The 25,339-nt window shown below is 36.9% G+C and overlaps 1 protein-coding gene and 1 pseudogene across 1 annotated transcript; both read left to right on the top strand.

Moving 5' to 3' along the window:
* Positions 1–15,324: 15,324 nt before the first annotated feature.
* LOC129365479 (cytochrome P450 1B1-like) lies at positions 15,325–18,651 on the top strand. The gene has a single exon (XM_055038699.1). It carries the CDS (start codon positions 15,487–15,489, stop codon positions 17,062–17,064), a length of 1,578 nt encoding a protein of 525 aa, XP_054894674.1. The 5' UTR covers positions 15,325–15,486; the 3' UTR covers positions 17,065–18,651.
* A 536-nt stretch (positions 18,652–19,187) lies between these two features.
* On the top strand, positions 19,188–20,256 carry LOC129365478 (cytochrome P450 1B1-like; annotated as a pseudogene).
* The last annotated feature ends 5,083 nt before the right edge of the window (positions 20,257–25,339 follow it).

Raw genomic sequence — 25,339 nt, 5'->3', positions numbered from 1 at the left:
ACTTCAGTTTAAAATATGTAAATTATTTATTATTTATTCCAAATCTAAATCTTATGAAATGTTTAGTGTTGAAGTCCTGTGGGAAGGTAAATTTTCATTCCAATCTTGAGTGTTTTTTAGGCTTTGAGAGTTTTGTTTCACAGGATTTTTCTTTAGTTATATCCATCCTTCTACTCTGAACAGCTTTTCTGTTCTGGCTGAAGAAAAACATCCCTGAAACATGATGGTGCAGTAAAAAGTTCAGTATTTGGTGATGAAATGACAATAAATGACAATTTATTGCAGTGGATTATTACAGTGGTTTTATCTTATACAGGGACACTATTCTTTCAAATTTGTTGTGTGAAAAAGAGTTTATTATTTCTCTACACATTTCTGTTAGCCTATCACATGAAATCTCAAAAAGTACAAGTTTGTGGTAATATGACAAAATGCTTGATTTTGCGATAGCATTCTCCAAAACCTCACGCTTGACACCACAGTCAAAATAACTTTTACCTAATAGGTTCTAATTGTCAGGAAGCACTGATAATGTTGGTAATCTATCACGATAAACTCTTGAAGATAAATTTACAATAAGAAATGTTCAGGCTTCTAGCCCTTCAATTTTTTTTCTCCCCACAACTATCCAGTGGTAAAAGCTGCTGTCAGCACCATAAGTGATCTCGCTAGTTGTCTCTTTATTTAAACATTTGTTGGACATTGCAGTGTTGAAATCTTTAGTAACATGCAGCCACACTTATGATTGTTTGGCTTTAAGCAGTTTTGCTGTGTTTCAGCAGAAGACAGCTGTCTGTTGGCGCCAAGAGGGGGATGTTGACAAGTCCGATACTTTTGCAGCTTTCTAACATATTCTTTGGTGCATTAGATGAAATGCTTTTCAGTCTTCCACTTAAACCCAGAAGTGGCACCAACTTGAGGCTCTGAACATAGCATTCCCTCTTTGTACAGGCACAAAAAGAAAAAATAACAGAAGGCAGATCAGAGCATATTGTTTATTGTTATACACTATGAAAATGAAACCACAACTGAAACTTTTAAAAAGCTGCGTATAATGTAATTTGTGATTTCTAAAGCATTTGAAGAAGAGCCTTAATAAATAGAGTTGTCACAAATTGAAATTTATTGAAATTTATGCATTCCAGTATTTTTTTTATTTTTTATTATTAAATCATCTTTTGTTTTAAGCAGCAGCTGCCAGAAATATTTCTTTTTGATGGGAGGTTTAAACAGACCTCATAACTTGTAATTGGATCCCACACTAAGAATGTAAAGCTGTCTGGATTCAGTCACACTGCACTTTGTTTGCTTGCATTTATTTTGACTGAGCTGTTCAAGCCTTTCAAATTCACACTCATTGATTCTGAGGTATTTTCCTCACAGAAATGATGCAGACTTTCCCACAATGATAAGGAGTTTCTTTCTTGTTGACATGACGAAGCGAAATACGATAAAATCGTGGCACTTGTTTTATTATGTAAGTAGCGTGCACAAAAGCAATATTTATGAAGCTGGGCCCTGATAAAATATCATTTTGTCATTTGCAATCATTTAAAATAATTTGGGTCGTTTATAATCAAATCTATTTTTATGTAACTATCAAAAACATTTTCTTGTCATTTCTTACTCCATAAAATAGTAATAATCAAAGAAGGAATTGGTTTAAGGTTAGGGCTTGAAATCTGATCAAAATGGTAAAATATTTTCCTATGCTTTAAAAAGAAGTTATTTAAGCTATTTTCCCTTACAGCCATAATTTGCTGTCCATGGATCAAAATACTTGTCTCAAGCAGCAGTATTTTCTGGGATAAAAGCATGCGTAGCAGGACAGCACAGCGGTTTATCTGTCACTCTCTTGCTTCACCTCAGAAAAATGCTTCAAATAATCCCAGTGGTTCAGAACTGCATATCCAGCCTGTCTACTTTATATAACTTTGTTTATGATGTTTTGTTGGAAACAATGTTTGCTATTATATGCACCTTTGCTGAAAGGATGTGACATGAGCGCATTTTTGATCCACTTGCAAGAAAGGCTCAGTATTAAGACGTTCCACTTGCTTCCAAGTTTACTTTAGCATTACTGTTGCTACACTGTTTAAAACAAGTAAATGCTAAATTCTTCATTTAACAAAGAAGTGTTCTCAACTGTAAGTCATAGGACAGTTCTTGACTTTTGCTATGTTGAGATATTATTTCATAATTTACCCTATTCATACATATTACTCTTAACATTCTCCCAGGTAAAAAAAAGTATCTTTAATTTTTCACATGAGCAGAAAATAATACATTCATGATGTAAGAATTATTTGTATGTTTTTTGTCTCCTGGCAATATGTCCATAATGTTTTTAAGTCAAAACCTAAGCCCTCAGAGGTTTCATTTCATGTTAGCTATTCTTTTACGCAAACATATTACATTCCCTCTGTCTTTATTCAACTTGGACCCTGTAATGATCCAACAGTGATTCTCACCACACAACCCAGGGCGAGAGTATATTCTGTAAATAAATGAATTAAGACAAACACAGAAAGCATCCAGTCTCGTGCCAGTCCTAATCAGCTCTTGTTTGCGTTTGTGTGTTTGCATTTAAGTTAGTGGCAGTTTAATGTGAGGGACCACCGGAACAGTTTGTTTCCCGGAACTTTTGTTTATTTTCTTTTTTTTCTTTTCGTCCTCTACAAAACTAATTTTTTAAATGTCTCTTATTTGTCATTTAAGGCAATCTCGGCGCTTAAGGATGTGGCGTTTCAAAGTGCTTGTACAGTCACCGTATGCGGTCCAGCTCTTTTACAAAATGCATTGGACAAACCACAGGATTAAAGCTTGATGAGTGTTCATTTAGAGCAAATAAATCTTCGGAACATGCTTCTTTGAAATTTGCGTTGTCATTGCATTCTATCTCAGAAGCATTTTATTCCATGAAGCAATATTAAATCAATTATTTTTATATTATATGAAAAATTCACTTCTTCATGCTCAGAATCCAGGTTGGGGGTGGTACTTTGTTCTGTAACTCTGTTGAAACTAGTGTTTCTGTTTACAAGATCTAAAGCATGACTTCCAGCTTCCAGAGCCAAACTGCTTCAAGTGATTCCATGTCAGGAGAGGTACTGACTGAAGTCATGTCAGAGGTTAATCTGGAACACACTTTTGATTATATGGGGTTGTGTTATTCTGCTTTCCTAACACTCTGTCTGATTTATGGGCCTCATCTTGCTGCTGGTCACTGTAGCTGCTGCAGCTGAATCAGATGCTTCTCAATATGCAACCGGGATTTAAACTGGTGCACGTGTTAGAAATGATCCAGGTAACTAATCATGAGGAAAGAAGACTTGCATGTGAATGCACTAAACAGTCTCACTTGGGACTTAGCTTCTCACATGGTAATAGTTACCCTCTTTTCTTTCAAGATATAGGACTCTGAGTTAAAATTAAACTTCAAATTTAAGATGTATTCTATTTCTGTGCACCAGTGCCAAAAATCAAAGTCTGAACATTTTTTTTTCTCTAGTTTCCTGTAGAAGTAATACAAAACTAACTTGCACATAACTTTTCATCAAGAAATGTGAGCTTCTTTTAGGCCAATTATTTCTTAATATTGATGAAAAAGTTTTAGTTCCATTTGGAGATTATTTCACTTATAACAACACATTTTACATTGCATTATAAATTAAACAATCTATCAATGGACCTAGCATTGTTTTTACATTGTTAGGAAAATATTGACTTAAAACCAGCTTCTGTGTCTTGCTGAAAAGTCTTATCTCAAATGTCTTCTTGTTATTACCTATAAGTAGAAAATAAAAAGAAACAGAAAGAAACCACTTAAACATTGGTTGTGTTTCACATAGTGAATTTAGTGTCTGAAAAATAAATTACCTTTTCAATAATATTCATACATTACTGATGATAACTGTACGATGGACAACATTTTGAATGTGCTGGACAGCCCAGTAAAATCTAAAGACTGCACCCTGTTTTGTGAAAGCATTTTTTATTTTTATTTATTTATTTTTTTCAAAACGGTTGACACTTTTTCTCCCATTACCTTTTGTATACCAGATCAGATCCCAATTGGAAAAATTTGACTTAATGTGTGGTGATGTCAGCATTTATGTGAGAATTTGTTGAATAACATTAGTCTGAACAAGTGACCTCTCCAAACACTGCCACAATCCTCTTGCACCTTTAGCTCCTCTTGCTCCAGTGCGATTTGTGCTACAGTAAACTCTGAATGACCCATCTTTAGATCCCGATCCGCAGCAATTACAGTTGGGCATGCTTGACTTCACTTTATGCCAGCCACATATTCAAAGTGTCCCCATTCTTTCACTTCAAGACACCAGCTAACTCCGCCATGCACTTTTGCCATTACTGCATCTGAAGATCGCCTCTTTAGCAGTGCAGTAAAATTTGCCTTTCACACAGGCAGCTGGCCAAAGCAAATAAACCAGCCACATGCCAGCAAACGAGGGCATGAACGGGGTCAGGGGGGGCCTTGTCGAGAGGTGCCAGAAGTGACAGAGGGAGGGATATGGTCACGCAAAGAAAACAAGCTCAGCAAGAGCGAGGCCAGCCTTCTCACGCAGGGGCCCAGAGATGTGTCTCGTCATGCAACAGCCACCCCGTCAGCCCCAATTAGGGCTGATGGAGTAATAAACCGGGGGGGGAAAGGAAAGGAGGGTTTCCCTGCGTGTCTTTCGAGAAAATAAAAATAAGAGGAAGAATGTGGTGGTCACCTTTTAGAGGGTCATATTAACACAACACTGGTGACCTCAGTACGCCACAGATGATCATGCTCTTTGTAAGGTGTAACCAAATCTTCAGCTCATGCTGTCTAAAAACCTAAGAGCTTCTGATGATGTTTGGTGTCAAGTATTAAAAAGACATGAAACCAGTAATAAATAAAACACAAAAGTCCTACGTAAACGTAAATACAACAATAAAAATGTAATTAATTTAAATGAATTTCCAGTTGATAGCCATAAACGCTCATATTCACCCTGCTCTTGACATTTTTACTGTTGGATTGATCTGTTTGCAAATTCAGCCAGCTAAATCAGCTGATGCAAAAATTAAGTAAATTTCTTAATGACATGGAAATGTGCCCACGAAAACTGTGGAGGTTCCTTATATCTGCAACATGGCTCTACAATCAGAGTGCCATTTTTGCGGTGCCCAAAATTACTTTTCTATCAATTTTCTAGTTCTCTATTTTTAGTTCAGTATGAATTGGACGCCATCATATGCTGAGCATAGCTTAGGCCAAAAAAGAAAGAAAAAACAATAAATCAACTGGGCACACATATCGTTCAGCCAGACATAAACCTATACATAAACCTTTTGTTTTCATAAACTCCATTGAAGTTTATGTCACATTTAAGGTTGCAACAAAACACACTCTAAACCATCTTTACAATGAAACACTTTTGTGTAACTGTTTTATTTTTCTTTGTTTGTTTTTCATTCATCTATACCACTAACTCTCACCTCCTCCCCCAGGCAATGGCACTGGATGATTATGGCGCCCCACACTATGGGAACCACTGGCTTAGGCTCTGGAAGAAAACAATTAAGTTACTTAGGCTATTAAATGAAGTTAGTTTCCAGTTAGCTGCTCCTGGTTTGGTGCTAAACTAAAGGGCCACTTTATTCTTGTTAATTTTCTCTAGTTTAAAATCTGAATGCTTAATTGCATATACGTAATCTGCATGGATCATATATTCTTTAAAGCACATCTAAGTAATAATTTTATTAGGTTTACCATGTTAAATGAAAATATCTTAATATCTTATTCACCTAACCTGTAGTGTAAAGTTAATGGGTTTGTGGGTAAACTTGCTCTTTTCACTCTGGAACGTTTTGCATACACACCCCACTTTTTATTCTCTTATGCAACTAACAGACATTTGCAGATGGGCTACAACCTCCAGTATTCATTTCATAATCTTTACCTAATTAATCAAGTGAGTTAATAAAGAATATGACATTTACCCCATTGACAGCTATGTTAGAGCAAGAGATTGACAGTATTTTGTGATCTGGGATTAAAAGACGAAAATAAATGATAGATACTGGATGAGGACATAATGTCAGTTTAGACATTCCTTCTTGTTGCTTGGCTTACAACTTTGTGTTTAACTTGTTCCCAAAATAGCTATAGCACCCCAAGGAGCATACCTTATATAGACAAAACCCTCTGAGAGCAGCATTCAAGCAGTGCCAAGATAAAATTACAGCACATTCATTTTCCTAACGTGACATTCCTTGTTGGCTGACCGTACACTGAGGAGAAGCATGATGATAAGCCACTCAGTCAGACAGACAGAACTCGTTATTTCTGTGATTGACAGCCTTAAAGCATCCTTGTGTCTGCTTACTTTGCAAATAAAGATCCAGTATGCATGAGAATGTTGGACTTGTCAAACAGATGGATTGTTCTTGGTTATTTCCACATTTGTTCAGCCTGACAGAGAGGATGAGGCTGAACCCAAAACAGCTGGGCCCTGCACATATGCCAAAGTGAAATAAAGTCTGGAAACTAAAAGACAATTTGTAAGAAATGATGTTGCATGATTAGCTTTTAATGAGTGAACAGTTCTCTTCTCTGGCTCGGACTTGCATTCATTCTATCCAATATTAATAGTCAGATGTCAGTCCTTATTTCTCCTCATGAGTTAAACAAAGTGGTAAGAAAAAAATCTGTGTGGAGGCTTCAAGGATGTAGCAATGATGTCAACTTTACCTCTAGACTGATTTCCAAATGCCTGCAAGAGAGGCACCAAAACAGGGCAGAGTAGTGAAAGCAATGTGGATTCATATGTTTGAAAAGAGCAAGATTAGGTTTAGAAGTATGTGTAGTCAACAAGCAGGAATCACACAGAACTGTTTCATGAAACTAATAGGTGAACATCTGCAAGTGTGAGAACTCTATTGTGATCTGCCTCCTTCAGGGTACAATGTGGGTCTTTCACTAGCAGAATTATACGATCAGTCAAAACAAAAAAGTCCAGCTATAGCCAGCTCCAAGATGAACAAGGCTAAGACAAAAATAATTTGACAACAAATAAATAATATCTTGTGAGAAGATAAAATTACTGCACATTCATTATCCTAAGATAACGTTCCAACACAAACTGGAAGAAAGATTCTACACTGGTTGCAAATTTCAACCACATAAAATTCAGACAAAAGCTCAAGCTGATCAGTAAAGACTGAAAGCAGTTCTAAGAGGCTTATTGCAGGATTGCCCCTTTTTTATCTGAATCTACCTTCCTCCTCTTCCACTCCTTCTTAAAAAACATCGCCACAGCATGATACCATCACCACCATGTTTCACCAAGGACACAGTGTGCTCAGGCCACACATGGCGTTCTGTGTGTTCTGGCCTCATCTGATCAGATTTGCTTCTTACACATGTTTGCAATGTTACTTTTTAATGAATTTGACAAGACGTAGGGGATTTATTTTATTTTATTTAAAGAATAGTTTTTCTTTTTCTTCAACGAGGCGTTGAAAAGATCACAAAAGAGAAAAATGTCAATGTTACCATTTGAGCTGACTTTTGATTACTGGCTCGTTATTCAAAGTTTTCTGAAAAATTGATGTTATTGTTTTTTGTTTTTTTTTTCTTCACATTCAATTTATAAAATGATTTGCGAAAACAAATGAAAAGAATGAGGGTTCCCTTTGATCTGAAAACAGAAGCATTTTAAAGCTTTGAGGCATTTGTTAATGTTAATGAAAACCACATTCCAAAAGTACAAAGACGAGGCCTTGATGTCAACAGAACGTTTCTGTGAAAGTAGTCCCAAAAGAAAAGGAATGCCAGCAGTCACAATTTTAAGGAAGTCAAGTGAATTCACAGCTCACGCTGAAGTTTCTGCTCGGCAGTAATTACTTCAGCCATTTACAACCCCAGATACACAGAGCTGTGGTGTACAAATTGGGTGAGTGGTCACAGGGCCACCCACAATCACATAATTAACTCCTCAAAGCTTTGCATGCTCAGACTTTCAATTCAATTGCAAATATCTTCATCATTCTTGTATATCCTGTTCTACTTTCACTTCACCGTATATGGTAGCAAACAAGATGGGCATACGTAAAATTGTTTCTCTTTCCTGAAAAGTTTCCAAGTCCTACAGGTCCCAGCATAATCTCCTCTGCACAAGTGGTGGAACAATATGTCACTTAGCCTCATTTTCAGGATTCTCAAAATACATTAGGCAGCCCAAGTAAAGTCTCAAACACAGAAGAGTGCTGCAAATTCACAAAATGAGAAATGTCCATACTACATTCAGTGAGCTGGTCGCTGTCTTGGACTATAATAATGATATAGTTCAACTTTAACTGTTGAGGCTGTGGGTGTTCTTACATAAGATTTGAAAAAGACGAAAACTAAACTAATCAGAGTGGTGTACATAATCCCAGACAAATTAGTGCATGTCTTTGCTAAATCCTACTCATTTAAATAATTGGAACAATATGTAAAAAATAACCACTACATCTCAAATAGACTCAGAATGAAAACTTACTTTGTCAGTTCTAAACACTTTTTTTTTTTAAAGATACCATGCAAAATATGCAATTTATTAGACAACTCCTGTTCTACTCATTGAGCTGTTCACATTCAGCTTCACTCCACACTGTTGTAATTCATTACATATTTGAATTACTCTGGTAAGGCTCAGATCCAACACTGATTCTTTATCTTCATCATGTGCCGATAACAGAGAACATATGAATTCATGACTTTAAACCATAAAAATTTTCAACTACCCAATAAGTTGATCTTTGCACATTAGAAATAATGTATAAAAATTGAGTATAAGAAAGACATCCAGACATTAACAAGGTTAAAATATCCTATTGTCTTTAAAATCTTTCTGCACTTCTGTTTGTGGAGCAAAGCTATGAAAGCAGTTGTGTGTATCTGGTGTTTGTGAAATAAAAATAAACTATTGGGTTGACATTTTGCTGAATTTTCTGCAAAACTAGAGGAAGTTCAGAAAACCTTTCCATCTGTTAGTATTTATTATTTTAAAGTCCTACCAGTTTCCATCAAATTAATCCAGTCAAAATCTATTTTTAGATACTGATAGTTATTTTGAAACAACTCCATTCCATCGGAGGATTGTTAACTACGTGTATATGTGTTTTGTCCAATTAATGGTGGTGTAAATTATATATATATATATATATATATATATATATATATATATATATATATATATATATATATATATATTATATATATATATATATATATATATATATATATATATATATATAATATATATATATATATATAAGTTACTACCCTGAGTTTTGTTCTTCAATTACATGAAATGAGCAACAGGAAAACCTCCAAGTGAGGAACATTAATCATGTTGTCGTAAAAAGGGGTTCACTTGAGGCAGGCTGATAAATATGCTAAAGCAGTTCTTATAAGGAGGTGGGAAATGTGCAACGAACCATGTTTAACCATGTCTTTAACCATGTCTTTAGCCTGTCATTGCTAAGCTCACAAATCCTGGCTCATATGGAAGTTATTTGGACTTGTGCGTTCCCCCTCGTCTCATTTTAATCACTCCCTGCAGCCTCACACCTCCTCCTCCCACCCCCTGTCCCTGCTCAACAGGGAAGCCAGAGTTCAGTGACCAACCTCCGTGCACGCTAGGCCAGCATGGCACGCAAGCTCATCACCACATTGCTCCCCCTCCTGCACACGGAGTCTAATGGATTATAAATAAAATCCCTTTGCTGTACAATTTACAGTGCTCTTGTTCTGGAGCCACTATATAGTAATGATCTGTTGGTTACCCTAAAAGAACGGAGAGATAATCCATTTAGCATAGAGTGCTTTAAAAGAAGAAAGAGATTATATACAATTTCCAAATTAAACATTTTTTATTAATTTACAGAATTTACTTTAAGAGTTACGATGCAAAACTAAACACCACCAAAAAAATGACATAAAGAGCACTGCCGATTAAAACTATACTTATTTTAAGTAAATAATCTTTCAGCAGATTATTTATTCTGATTAAGGCATGTTTAGACAATTATTACCGCGGAAATTAAATTAATGTGCCACTTTGGAAGGAATTTCAATAAATTTTTAATCAGCCACTAGTCATGTGTTTAAAACTATTCAAAATGAGATCCAATAAAAACCATTACCTTAGAAAGTCATCTGCTAAAGCTAAGCTATTTAAAACATGTTCCAGAAAGCCAGTATCCAAGTATTACTCATTCAAGTCCATATTTGGACACATTGAATGATATAAAACAGTGGAAATTTTAAAAGTAAATCAGTCAAATGATCTTAACAATGGTTGTAAATGGCATAATGGAGGAACACTGTCATAATATACTGAACGTAAAGTGTTGCAAAGAGTAGCAGCTACTTAAAGAGACAGATGCATTAAATTACAAAGGCAAGTAGTAAATTTTGAAAAACTCTCACATCTACAATAATTATCAAAGCAAAATCTGCATGAATGCTCAACAATTACCCTTTTAATATTAACTGATCTGTTGCTACACTGTGCAAAGGCTCTGTTCTCACTGCTGGAAATATACTCACCTCAGTATGCAAAGGCCTAATGGGACCATCAGAAAATGTTTCTATTTCTTCAGTTAAAGATCATTTGACCACATGTGAGAACTCAATGACGGCAGTAGAAAATTGTACTTTCAGTCCAGGTTATCATTAAGACTTTGAAAACGGTAAAAAAAAAAAAAGACAGAAAAAAGCTACTTATTTTCTCCTGATCCATCAATATATTGTAAATATAGCATGCAAAATCCCAATACATATATTATATATAAAACATATCTGACAGCCAGCACATACTTCATGTGGCATGAAGTACGTTTTGAACATGATTTTTAGTGCCTTGTAAGGCACGCCATAATGACCAAAAAAAACAAGAAAGAGTAAAGAAATAATCAACCCCAAATTAGATAATATGTTTGAGGCATTCGGGCAAATTATTTTATTCTTCTGTGTACTGTGTGCTACTCATGAACCACTCAAACCGCATGTCTGACAGGGACTTCCGTTGGCATGTCAGTACAGAAATTCATTCTGACTCTGTTGTTTTTCTTTCTCAAGCAGTTTACACGCGAACATCAATCAACTCAGATGGTGATAATTTTCAAGTATCTCTATTTCCTCATCCTGTGGTCTGGCGTGAGAAAATGCTGTCTCTGAAACATCGCCGTCTCTAACTAGCTATGTCCGGTGGTTACTGTTTGTTGGTGTTTTAGCTGGTATATCTAAATTGTTCTTGGCTGCTGAATTTTTCAGGTTCTGATCACCTTTGCTTTCTTTATTCTACAACGTCCACTTCGCTTCTTTTTCTAAGTTCCAGTCATTTCCCAATAACCGATTCGATTTTATTTCCTCTTCCCACTGCTTTACTTTGCGTCCATAAACTCCATCCACCCCCCCATTCCCTCTTTCTGCCTCCCTCTTGGTGCTGTGCGTGACAGTAGCTCACTGAGAAGTGGAAATGAGACTAGTAAACAATGATTAGCTCCAGAGACGGGGCAGACTGGTCTGCCATTGGTCCTGTCTCCACACAGTGAGCTCGCCCACCCGCCAGCACATGACATAAGGGCCTCGTCTCTCATCCCCCCACATCCCCCACAACCCCGCTTCGCCCCCTACCCTCCCAAGTCAACACAGGGTCAGGGCCAACCTTTTACAGACAGGTTACAGGGGGTAATCACAGGCAAACACGGCAACCACACGCAAACTGCACACACAACGCTCCCTACATCAACCCCATATGCACACACACACACACGCATGCAGACACACTTCCACCTTGCCACCCAAGTACCCCCTTCCTTTCCCACAAACCTGGCTCTAATTAGCATGATGGGGATGCAAGTAGCCACATGTGCATGATGAGGATTTGGTGGTGAGGTCTGTAGAGGTGGGGATGATGCTTGCTACAGAAACAAGAAACAAGGGAGAAATGAACAGTGAGACATAGTGTAGGCAGTGCATTCAGAGACATTACTATGTGTCTGGTTAACCAAGAAATCATTCTAGGGGCTTTGGTTCTATGCCACACCGCATTGCTCAAGACAAACAGCTCTGGGGCCGAAGCTTTGAAAAGATTCAGAGCTATTGTGAAGAAAGGAAAGCACACGACATGCAATTCAGTTGTGCTTTTATTATTTTAAAACTTTTTTTGGCAGAGGGGATGTGAGTGGCTTACAGTTTATTTGATCTAATAATGGCACTCATCAAAATATAATTTTTGTTTCTGGTTGGTGTCTATATGGTGTTTTTTATGACGTATTTTTTTGTGTTTTCATTATGTAAAGCACTTTGAACTGCCTTATTGTTGACATGTGCTGAAATGCATAGATCGGAAATTTGAACACGATATGCCACAATGATGCACTACACACGGGAAAGTACACTGGATTTGTAGTTTGGTCCTCAAAAAAAGAAATGCAAAACGGACACGATACTTCACTGAAAGGAGAACAGGAAGTGATATATTGGAGGGCAAACGATGGATCGACATGTTGAGGTTATATAACAGCATTCTGATATTGTTTGGCTATTCAAATAAACTATGTAAATAATGCCATACATGGTAAATGTGACATAAATGCGCTGCATAAATACTGAAGTGGTGGGCTAGTCTGCACACATATTGTGTCATGCTATTATTCCAAACCCATTGTCTTTGTCATATTGGTCATGCTACAATCACCAACATCAATACATTTTATCATAATTTTATGTGACATTGCAACACAAATTGAAAACAAATACATATATTTTGTCTAGTAATATAACAAAAATTGTTTTCTCTGATATAAAGATTGTTTTCTCTGATATAAAGTCAAATGCAACTAAATGTGTTCAGAATATATTTAAATAGTTGAAAAAAATCCACTTGTGTGCAAATGAGACTCTTGCTGAAAAAATAATTGTCTAATTTGAAATGTACAAAGATATTTTCATTAGAAATGTTCCTTTAGGAGGACATTGATCCCTTTCAGAGCTGGACAGACCAGAATGTGGATGGAGGTAACGACAGGGAAGTCCTTTTATGTTAGGCAGACCTGTGAGGACACTGTTGCAGGAATCAATGCGACTAAAGATAAATGTATGAGTTTGGATGATTTTCATTTTTTGACAGTAGGTTTCCCTTATTTTTTTCTCTCATTTTTGCTTTCATTCTAAGATCAAAAGTTGTTTCACATCACTTTGTAAATATCTGCTGCTACAAAAGTTTCCCACATATCAAAAGTTTTTGTCCCATCTGAATTCTAACTTTCAACTTCGGAAATGTCTCACTGCCTTAAATTAGGGTGATTACCTCCTTGAAAAAATAAACCTTATAGTTGGTGGGAAAACAAGAACTATTTTTGTCATTCGCTGCACGACAGGGAACATGTCATTGCATAGATGGGATTTTTGTAGATCTGGACAGTAAAAATACATACTGACAAAAATCTGAACTATGCATTTGTGTATGACAAAAACAATTGAAGTGAAGCAAGATTTTTTTTTTCTCATCAGAGTTGGAAATGGGGGACCTAAGGTATATTTTGAGCAGTGATGCAATGCTGAGCTTCTTGCAGAACAACAGTTTATTTGCTGGCAAAAACAACATACAAGTTTCAATAATTGATGGTTTGTCTTCTCTGAAGTATTTGTTACATAAACGTTCTGTCAACATAGTCTGGATTTTTTTTCTTAGGAAAATTGGATAAGGGTATTGAGTGGAAGAAGAAGAGGAAAATGGAAGAAGAGATATAAATTCATATATCTGAAAGTTCCCTGGAAGAGAATATTATCCATCCATCCCACCTCATTCATCCAAGTAACTGGTAACTGTCTCCAGAAATGCTGGACAGGTTGTTAATCCATAACAGTGCACGGATTATTATGAAGAAATTTGTTTTATTATTATTATTATTATTATTATTATTATTATTATTATTATTATTATTATTATTATTATTATTATTATTATTATTATTATTATTTTAATATATGAATTATGTTGGGGAGAAAATAAAATCATACAAAATGATTTAGTGTATGCATTCATAGGGTTGCCAATATAAATATTTATTCATTTATTTATTTATATAAAGTACACAGCTTGGAAGTACATTAAACTTTTAAATATCCATCACAAACCTGGTCAAAGGCCAATGTATCCACAAACGTGATAACACAATCAAAAAAATCATCCCGAAACTCTGTTCCTGCATTAGTTTAGTTTAGTTTTGCTGTGCAACTCCAAAGTATCAATGAACCTTGATCTGGCCAAGCCCATTATAAGTGGGAACCACCAACAGCCCCCGAGAACCCAAAGCATTTCAATAATTTATTGCAGTTGATCCCAAATCTTTTAGCCTCTGACCCATATAAAGAGAAAAAAAGAGAATTGTGGCCTATTGAGCACATATGGCAAATTTGAAATTATTTGCCTTAAACCCAAAACATTTTCTGAGGAGAAAGTAAAATAACTATATATTTTGAAATAATAAAAAATGCGCATATATATATATATATATATATATATATAATATATATATATATATATATATATATATATATATATATATATATATATATATTTTTTTTTTTTTTTCCCTAGAAAAAAAACACATACAAATAATGTATTCTCTTCTGTATGGAAAATTCTATTCTAACCTTGCTGCAAATTATTACAACCATTATATACTGCAACGCAAAGCTGGATTTTCTTTCTATGTATATCAGACTGAAACATCTTGTCATCCTCATATTTAAAGTAACTTAAATTACAATCCATTAAAGTGTATTTATTTTTTGGGGGGAAAAAGCATAAAACATATCTTACTAAAGTCTCCTGAGAGTGACTCAAACCTTTTCCAAATAGACAGAAATGTATTTATTCTGTGGTAAAAGACGGCCGCTGCGTCTTCTGTAGCCAGGAAATCAATCATTTTAGACGGATTTTAAATGTTCAGATTCTGCTAATCCTCCGTTTACGTGGATAAATTCGCCCGACAGGACTGCATCTCAGCCCCTGAGAGTTTTTTTTTTCTCCCTCTCTGTGCAGCGCTGACGGCGGTCGGTCACGCTCCTCGCTCACAGAGTCCCCCGACGCTCCGTGCTGCGCGCCTCTCAGAGCGACCAACAGCAGAGAGATAATGCGCTGCAGCGGTGTCTACACTGCTACCACAATGGGAGGAGTGTGAAAGTTATCCCGAGCCCTGCCCACTTACTGTAAAGCATTTAAGAAGCTGGAGAGCAGCAAAACGGCCACTTAAGCCTTAAATCTTTATGACAGACTATCTGATTAGGGGGAAAAAAACCGTGGTGTTAGCTTTACTGGACTTTGATTAGTAGTTTCATACTTTATATGGATCCATAGGGTGCTTTTTCTTCACAAACATAAAAAAAAAGACTTTGTTAAAAGGAAAAGAGACCGCTGATACCTTGAAACAATGGCAATTGACAGTGAGTTTGGTGTGAAGAGCAGCAGCATCATCAAGGAATGGAGCGGACAGGTCCACCCTGCCCTGGTTGCCTCTTTCGTTTTCCTCTTCTTCCTGGAAGCCTGCCTGTGGGTCAGAAACCTCAGGCTCAAGAGAAGACTGCCAGGACCCTTCGCCTGGCCTGTGGTGGGCAACGCCATGCAGCTGGGTCAGATGCCTCACATCACTCTGGCCAAGCTCGCCAAGAAGTACGGCAATGTGTACCAGATAAGACTGGGCTGCAGCGACGTGGTGGTCCTCAACGGAGACCAGGCGATACATCAGGCACTGATTCAACACAGCACAGAGTTTGCAGGCAGACCAAACTTTGTTTCTTTCCAGATGATCTCTGGAGGCAGGAGCTTGACGTTCACTAATTACAGCAAACAGTGGAAAGCACACAGGAAAGTTGCCCAGTCGACTCTCAGAGCGTTTTCTTCTGCAAACAGTCAGACCAAAAAAGCCTTTGAGCAGCATGTGCTGGCAGAGGCCACAGAACTGGTGCAGACATTTTTACATCAGAGCACTAATGGACAGTATTTTCATCCAGCTTATGAGTTTACAGTAGCTGCTGCTAACATAATGTGTGCTCTTTGCTTTGGAAAGAGATATGGACATGATGACCAAGAGTTCAGGACCTTGTTGCACAGAGTGGACAAGTTTGGGGAGACAGTTGGGGCAGGTAGCTTGGTAGATGTCATGCCCTGGCTGCAGTCCTTCCCTAATCCAGTCAGAAATGTCTATGAAACTTTTAAAGTCATAAACAGTGAGTTTTTTTCTTATGTTAGAGGTAAAGTAGTGCAGCACAGAGAGTCCTTCAACCCTGAGGTGACCAGGGACATGAGTGATGCCATCATTAAAGCGATTGAGCATGGAGAGGAGAGCACGTTGGAAAGGGAGTTTGTTGAAGCAACTGTCACTGATCTGATTGGAGCAGGTCAAGATACTATGTCAACAGTCATGCAATGGATTCTTCTGCTGCTGGTCAAATACCCAGACTACCAAGCTAACCTGCAGCAGCTCATTGACAAAGTGGTAGGCCAAGACCGGCTGCCGTCAGTCGAGGACAGAAGCAATCTGGCTCTCCTGGACGCTTTCATCTATGAGACCATGCGCTTCACCAGCTTTGTCCCCTTCACAATCCCGCACTCGACTACAGCAGATGTCACCATCGAAAGCCTCCACATCCCCAAGGACACGGTTGTCTTCATTAATCAGTGGTCTGTTAACCATGACCCCCAGAAATGGAAGGACCCCCATGTGTTTGACCCCAAGCGTTTCATAGACGAGAATGGAGCCCTCAACAGAGACAGAACCAGTAGCGTGATGATTTTCTCAACAGGTAAGAGACGCTGCATCGGCTCTCAAGTTGCCAAAGTGCAGGTGTTTCTGTTTACAGCAGTCCTGCTGCATCAGCTCAGCTTTGAGAGCGACTCATCCATGCCTCCTACTATGGACTGCGCTTACGGCCTCACACTGAAGCCCCTTCACTTTAATGTGAGAGCGAAGCTCAGGGGAAAGTTGATTGGTGTGGTTTCTCCAGCATAAAAACAATGTCATGAGGCTGTGACTGTTAAACACTTTATCACCAGTGACATTTATTAGTGAGTGTAATTATACTTGCACAAAATTGTTTTGATATATAACAAGAATATTTAATTCATGTATTAGATTTCTTGTTAGTGCCTAACCAAAATGGTAATTTCGTAGATGTCTGGAGCAAATGAAACAAATTCAAGAATTGTTAAGATAAATGAAATATCTGCTTCTGCTACTTAAGATTTATCTTAGAAATATGTGCTTATTTGTCATCTATGGAGCATTAATATGTGTGCAGAAGTGACATTTAAAGTACAGATGTATATTAAATACTTGTGAATGTTATAACACTTGAAGGCCCACAGTTCTCAACTGTTGAATGCAAAAATGTATTGTAACTTTGCCACATTTAATGCAAAAATTGTTTAAATGTAATCACTATCTACTGTATTTAAAGCATAAAAGCGAAACATAAAAGAGCAATAAGCTTGTCTGAGAAATCAGATGTGAGAAAGGAATCTCCTCCTTTTACGAGGAGATGGACGAGACATCACTGGGGACCGCGAGCAACAACAGACTTTCTGAATCAAAGCTACACTTTCACTGTACAAGCACTGCAGCTACAACTATGCCAAGCATCATTTTTTCCCCCAGTACAACAAAACACATGTGCAAGACATTTCTCTCACTTGTGAGGCATTCTTAAAACCATGTTTGTTTATGATTCAGTTTTTCAAAGCTTCACGGATGTCAGTGTGCTCCCTTTAAGCCTTTTGTGTTCAAGATCTGACGTCGTAATGCCCGATGGACATTTTCTGTCTGTGTCACGGTAAAAAATTAACACCAGTCGGCCTCACATGTTGAAGCTTCCAATCTGGAGTAGATGCTCTGACTTTTGAGGCCTACTGAGCCTTTATATATTGGAAAAAATAAGCTGTATTTAAAATAAATCATGTGAATTATAAATTGTAGGTGTGCCTGACTTATTTGACTTTAAATGGAAGGATGGAAGAAAGCATCTCAGTATGAAACTTGGCAAAAGAAAGGGTTTCCCTGACTGCAACATAAAACAAACAAAAAAAAAAAATAAAGCGTGTTTAAAGTTTCAGATAAATGAGATTAATGGATTATTTGAATAAAACATGCATTTTTATGTCACACAAGCATATTAATCAGTCACAAATATTTCCTAAATTTTGCTGAATCTAAATTAAAGCTGTAGAAGTGAGTCTGAGATGGGATTTTTCTGCAGGAACATTTCATTTATCCAGTTAAAGGAGCAAATAATCTTTTTTCTTAGAGTTTAGATACTGATATCAATTGTTAAAAACAAATGGACAAGTTTTGCATTACAAACTTAACAAAAGTGTTTTCATATTTTGTCACATAATTACAAACTTCAGTGTATTTATTGTGTTTGTAATATTTAATAAAAATGACATGAATAATTACTAAATTGTGTTGGAATCTTGCAGTGCAGTTATTTGCTCTTTTTTCATTGTGTATGATACATTTTAAATAAATCTTATTTGTACTCAGTACTAAGAATAAAGTTATCCCTTGCGATTTTGTAATAAATATTTTTCATATATCACATGCTATATTAATTTTTATTGACTCTGGAGCTCTACATTTGTTATTTTGTGACACAATGAGTAATTTAACTCCCTCCTCTGCTTTCCTTTTCTCACGCTTTACAAACACTTCAAGAGGGACTAAGGTCGGCAGGCAAAGGTCAAAATAGGAGTGGGCAGAAAGAGAAAGAGTCCCTAAACACTCCCATCAAACTGATGCATATAAGTGAGGTGTTAAGTGTTGAATAAATGTTCCAGTAAGGAGGTGAAGACAAAAGCTGCAATACTGCAATCTTTTTAAGAAACTGGTTCTTCTTTGCCAGTTTCTGAGGAGAAATGGTAGGAGAACTTTGAGCACTGCTTGGAGAGCTTTTTTTTGTAGCATTCTAATTTGATATATTATTGAATTAATATATTTTAATAATCTAAAGAGTATATTTTTACTTTACTAAGCATAATGCAGAGTTTGACGGCATCATCAGGAGCGGACACGTCCAGCCTGCTCTCATCGCCTCAGTTGTTTTTCTTTTCCGTCTGGAAGCCTGTCTCTGGGTCAGGAACCTTAAACTCAAGAGGAGACTGCCAAGACCTTTTGCCTGATGCCCCATACCAAGCTTGCTCCCTGGATGAGGTATGTATAAGATCTGCCTGGGCTACAGCAATATCGTAGTCCTGAACAGAGCCTACGTGATCCGAGAGGCCCTGATACAACACATTACAGAGTTTGCAGGGAGGCCAAACTTTGTGTCCTTTCAGGCTGTATCAGGGCGGAGGAGTCTGACTTTCACTAATTACAGCAAACAGTGGAAGATGCACATCTTCCAACAGTCGTACCAAAAAAGCTTTTGAGCATCAAATTGTAATTGAGGCTGCAGAACTTGTAGAGATTTTCCTCAAACTCAGCAGTCAGGACAAGCATTTCATCCCTGGGCATGAGCTGACTGTAGCTGCTGCTAATTTGATGACATGGAGTTTAGATCCTTGTTGCATCACGTAGATCAGTTTGGGCAGACAGTGGGGGCTGGGAGTTTGGTTGATGTCATGCCGTGGCTTCAGTCTTTCCCCAATCCAGTCTGAAGAGCATACAAGACTTTTAAATGGTGGAATGAAGAGTTCTTCAACTTTGTCAGCAGCAAAGGGGAGGAACACAGACAGACCTTTGATCCACAGCACATAAGGGACATGAGTGATGCCATTATAGAAGTCATTGATGAGTTTAATGGCGACACAGAGCTCACCAAAGGCTACATGAGGGCAACGTTAGCAGATTTGATTGGCGCAGGGATGGACCTTGTCTCTACCGCCCTCGACTAGATTGTTCTCTTGCTGGCTAAGCACCCTGACATTCATACCAAACTCCCTGAGATCATTGATCAGGTGATGGGATGAGGCAGACTGCCATCTGTTGAGGACAGAGTACACATGCCTTACCTGGATGTCTTCATCTATGAGAAAATGTCTAAAATCTCATGTTTTCCCAATTTAATTTATGTAACTTGCGAAAAAGCCTCTAGTTAGTGCATTCTTCAACTCTTCCATTTTAACAATTCATATTGAACAAATAACTGGTCATTTGAGCTATTAAATATTTGTAATAAAACCCACAAAATAGAGTGAGAAAACTTAAATGTGCTGTGATAAACATGATTCATTGTTCATTATCATCTTTTTTCAGCAGCAGTGACTAATTTAATATGTTTTTGTAATTGTTTTTAAACAAATAAACTCTGTGTACTCAGTTACTTTCTTTTTTTTTCCTTCAATAAATCTAACAATGTAAATAGTTTGAATTTTTTTATGTCTTGGGCCTTTAAAGAATACTGGAAGAACAAAGGACTTTATTCTTTTATGAAAGGTAGGAAGAACAAGACCAAAGTTTTTGTTGGCCAGGACATTTCAGACTTCATCAGAACTGGAGTGCAGAACTTGTTGGAAGTACCGACATGTCTCTTCCTCTTCAGCAAACCAGAGTTTCAAAAGTAGAAACATTTCTGTTTTGTTCTTGCAATCCCTCAGAGAAAGAATGCATTCTCTCTTCTTGTAGAACATGTATCCACCTTTTTTCTCTAGAAACAGTCTGAAGTAAATTATCGTATGTAAAGAGCGCAGTAAAAATCAACAATTCTGCAAATTTCTTAATTTTCCTTTTTACAAAATTTGGTCCACATTTCAGTGAAAATTCTAATAAACCTTTTTACTAGCACAGTGACTATTGTGTTTATTAAAACCCACAAATACATATGTATTTTCAATATTCTTAATTTGAGCTTTTTTAATTAACATTGTCTGTTCTGACTGGTCAGGAAGTGAACCTCATTTTCTGCAAAATTAAGATTAAAAACTGAATGAAAGGCAATCTTTCTAGCCTGAATAGCTTTTTTCTGCCATTTATTTAGACATAAATCATCTAGATTTATAGTTTTGGTCACCTAAAACAGGATTCTAAAGAGATGCTCAGGGTTTTTGAAGTGTGGTTTGGTTAAAAGATTATAAGAAGTTAATATAATCACTGCTACAGATAACTTTCTTGCTATAGTCATTTAATGTAAATAAAGGTTAGTTGGTGCCAGAGGCTGAAGCCGATGGACTGAGAGGGGTCAAGAACAAAGTGGACTTTTACCATTTCAAAACAACTCTAATATAGAAACAATGGTAGCAGTTTATGCAAAAGTTTCTTTATGAGCCTTTAAAGCATCATCCTATTTGTTTTGGAGAGTTTTCTTTTCTAGGAAAGCTATTTATATTTCACATGAGGAATGGAAGTGGAAAATAGTATTCCTGTGTGAAACATAGGCTCAGCATTTCTGGTCAAAGTTACTACCCTATGTAAAAGTAAAATGGTACAAAGCATTTCTAAAATATTGGTCACTTAAACTGCTGACACATTTTTATTTTTTATTTTCACGTCAGTTTACGTTATATTAGGCACCCAAAATGGGAAGGTTTTACATGTGCATGGAACGTGCAAAGCTATGGTTCACACTAGAATATCACTGGTGGTGTACCACATCCTGCATTTATTTCTTATGTAAATAATAAATACTTTCTGTTTAAATAGCCGTCCACTACAAACATCACAGCAGCTAAAAGGTTCATTATCTGGCATTCAAATAAGCTGGATCACCTTAACTTATTTGTTTAATCTTATTTGTTCCTTTATTAAGAAAACCTGAACCATGGTGTTCTACAAGCACAGCTAATAAATACATATTAGGCACCCAAAATGGGAAGGTTTTACATGTGCATGGAACGTGCAAAGCTATGGTTAAAGTGTTATAAAGTGTAAATCCTCCTACTCCATTTCCTGGGGGACCATTCCTGCTATGAGTAGCTTGGGTATACCTGTGTTGTATTCTCACAGGAGCAATGCTGCAAGTCTTAACATTTACTTGGCTTAAAACTGAGCAGAGTGAAGACATTCAGTACTTTTACTGGCTCTGACGCACAGACCCTAGAGGATGGGTTGAGCTTCCTGACCTCCCCTGTTTCCAGAAATGCTTCCCAAAAAGTCCATGAAATGTCTCCAACTAAAAGACCCCCATTTTACCCCCAACTCACTTACACTGCTTGACCTGAGGAGTTTTACTACTGAAAGGAAAACAAAAAAGTGGCTGTCCAACAATTTTTCGGCTCTGAACATATTCACATTTTGCACGTACGCGCCTGTTTAAGCACTGGTTGAGTCAACAGTGCCTTGGAAAAGAAACCCTACACTTTGGATTTTATTTAAAAGGGAATAATTGTTAGTGGAAGGATTAGGAAGCATAATTTATATATATATATATATATAATATATATATATATATATATATATATATATATATATATATATTTTATTAATAAAATCTGAATTGTTCTTGCTTTCAGCCCACTTGAATCTATTCTGTGCCCTCTCTTTCCAAAATTTCTAAATTTTTCCACAAAGTTTTGATCGAACAGAAATTTGATCTTTGACTGGGCTATTCTAACTCATCTAAACCTTTCCACTGTAGCTCTCAGTGAAGGCTTACAGGTTTTCTTTCAGGATCCCATTGCATTTTTCTCCATCCATCTTCTCCTCGACTATCGTGAAAAAAGTATCTTCCTGGCATGATGCTGCAAACACCATGTTTTAGTGTTTTAGTGTTGCAGTGGTATGTTAGGCGGACGGCCATGTCCTGATGGGTTTGCAGCTGGGCAAAAACCCTTCCATTTTTGATGATGACTAAACAATGCTTTTTAAGATATTCAGAGGTTTTCCTTAGTTTTTATGAAGTTATTTTTGGGGGTCAGGCTTTATTAATATTTTCTACCAATATATTTTCTTTAGGTCTTCTCACTACTGTAATTATCTTAAATTATTTGAGATTAACTCCGTGTACTGATTAGGTGACTTCTGAAGGCCAGAACAATCCGTTTCAGGGACATCAGAGTGAAGGAATGAATAAAAATGCAATACAATGAAGAATATTCTAAAAAAAATCTTTGAAAACCCTTTGTCATTTCATTTCAACTTTAAAATTATGCCCTGTCAAATCCTTCTAAAATATGTACAAGTTTGTGGCAGCATGACAAAATGGTTGAAACGACATAAAAAGAACCTAAACTGAAGAAAAGTATCTCAGAAACAACATAGTAACACTGATCCAATCACAGCTGGACATTGATTCTCTGTTTACAAAAGCTTCAATGCTTTTAGTACAACTTTCCTAGCTATTTTCTAAACCAACCCTCAGCTCATTCCTGAATTGCTTTATTAGAATAAGAGCCTGTGTTTTATTCAATGGTTTTGCTTCAGGTTTGGAAAGCTTTTCCATTATTCGGAACCTCCACATGGGATTATTTCATCAGTATAAACACTGAACTGAACATACAATGATGTTCCATTTAGACTTCAATCTGTGTCACCTTTAAGTTACACACCCTGCCAAGGCTGATTTTTTTTTTACAGACCAAAGAAAAAAGCCCTAACAATTAGTGATTGTTCTCTGTTGTGTCATGCAACAATTAAAGAGACATTTGAAGTGATCCATTTTGGTAAACATTTACCCATTTCTCTTTTATAGGGTGGGATAGCTGGCACTTTGACCCTTATGTGCGTCGTGGTTTTTGGAACAGTGGCAAGGAAAGATCTTTGATACAACATACGACAGCAGTGCCATTTGTGTGCGCCATTTGTTTTCCATATCACGATTATTTTCAGGGACTGCAGGAGGAGGTGAGCTAAACTGGTCTGTGTGAACAAACGGCTGTTTTTTGTTAGCAGAGGGAAGTTCACGCTACGGTCCGAAGTGTGCAGTCCTATTTTATGTGGAAACTGCAGAACCCCTTCAGCCAAAACACTTTTGGATAGCTGTTAATGAAGAAAAGAACATAATGGAGAAGTTTTTGCAGGACTTCATGCAGCTATAATTTCTAATGTCAACTAATCCCATTCTTTCAGCTTATATTTCTGTAATGTCTTAACAGTCATGTTTAATTTTTATTTCTTTGCTTTTGATGAAGGTCAGTTGATTTTGGCAACATTTCACTAAAACACACAAAGAAATTCTTCCTGAATGTGACAAACCTCAAAAGCAAATAACCACAAAAAGTCAGAAGTCTTGCTAATCTCCGGATGAATCAGTGCTAGTTCGTAATCAGATTAGGTGTCTGAGATTTCCAAGGAGGTCCAGCGCCTACAGTGGGCCGTCAATCAACTGCAATGTCAGAGACAGTAGTCTCTGCTACAAACCACTGGCACCAACCATTATTGTGCAACTGAGACAGAAACGCTGTTCAAGAGAAGCACATGCAAGTGTCTCACAGAGGCAGACGTATCTGATTTTCTTTGAAAAGGGAAATAAATCAGATTATTGCTGTGTGTATTTTTTCAAGTAACACAAGAACATTGGAAAGGCTTGACTTGGTGATATCCCATGGATGCGTAGGAGTAAAGCCCTGGAGGATAAATGGAAGACATGCAGATAAGTGCTTCTTAAAAGATGTTTAAACAGAAAAGACTTTGACAAATTTATCCTGTTATAAAGAGCAAATGCGGTTAGGGGGAAACAATGTTGGAAAAAACTCAAACTAAGCACATTCTCCCTGTTTTTGTTCAGTAGCTATTTGTTTTTCAAAGTAACAAAGAAAGTAACTAACCCAGCAATAAAGTTAAGTTCAGCTAAACATGGGAATTGCAATGCATAAACTTAAATGCATTTATAAGAGTTTTCATGTAAAAATGGATGGGGAATAATGTGTTCAGTTCAAAAAATAATCTTCATGAATTATCTAATTGGTAAAGAGAATTCAGCTGTGTAAGCAAATCTCTGTATAAATACAACTGTTCTGGGAAGGCCTCGGAAGTTTTCAGAGAACATTACTGAAAAAAAGCTAATTAAACAATAAACAGCATTATGAAGATCACTGAATACAGGACACAGTTCGGGGATTTAGTTGTGAAAGAGTTTAAAATAGCGTTAAGGCAGGCAAAAACAATTCAGACAATTCAATGCATCGTACAAAACGGTAAGAGCATGGCACAACTAATCTACGAAGACATGGGAGTTCATTAAAACTGACGGGTTGGGTGATTAGAGCCTGGGTTGGAAAAGAAGGCTGAAAGATTATTGATAACTCTGGAGGAGCTGCAAAGATCCACAGCTCAGGTGGGAGTATTTGTGGACATGTTTAATGTAAACTATTAAAGTCCCATTGGCAGTTTTCCATGAACTTTTACTGAACACAAC

The sequence above is a fragment of the Poeciliopsis prolifica genome, unplaced genomic scaffold, assembly GCF_027474105.1.
Source record: "Poeciliopsis prolifica strain line A6 unplaced genomic scaffold, Auburn_PproV2 SCAFFOLD013, whole genome shotgun sequence".
NCBI classification, from domain to species: Eukaryota; Metazoa; Chordata; class Actinopteri; order Cyprinodontiformes; family Poeciliidae; genus Poeciliopsis; species Poeciliopsis prolifica.
Note: the sequence above shows the minus strand (reverse complement) of the source record. Positions and strands in the feature narration are given on the sequence as shown.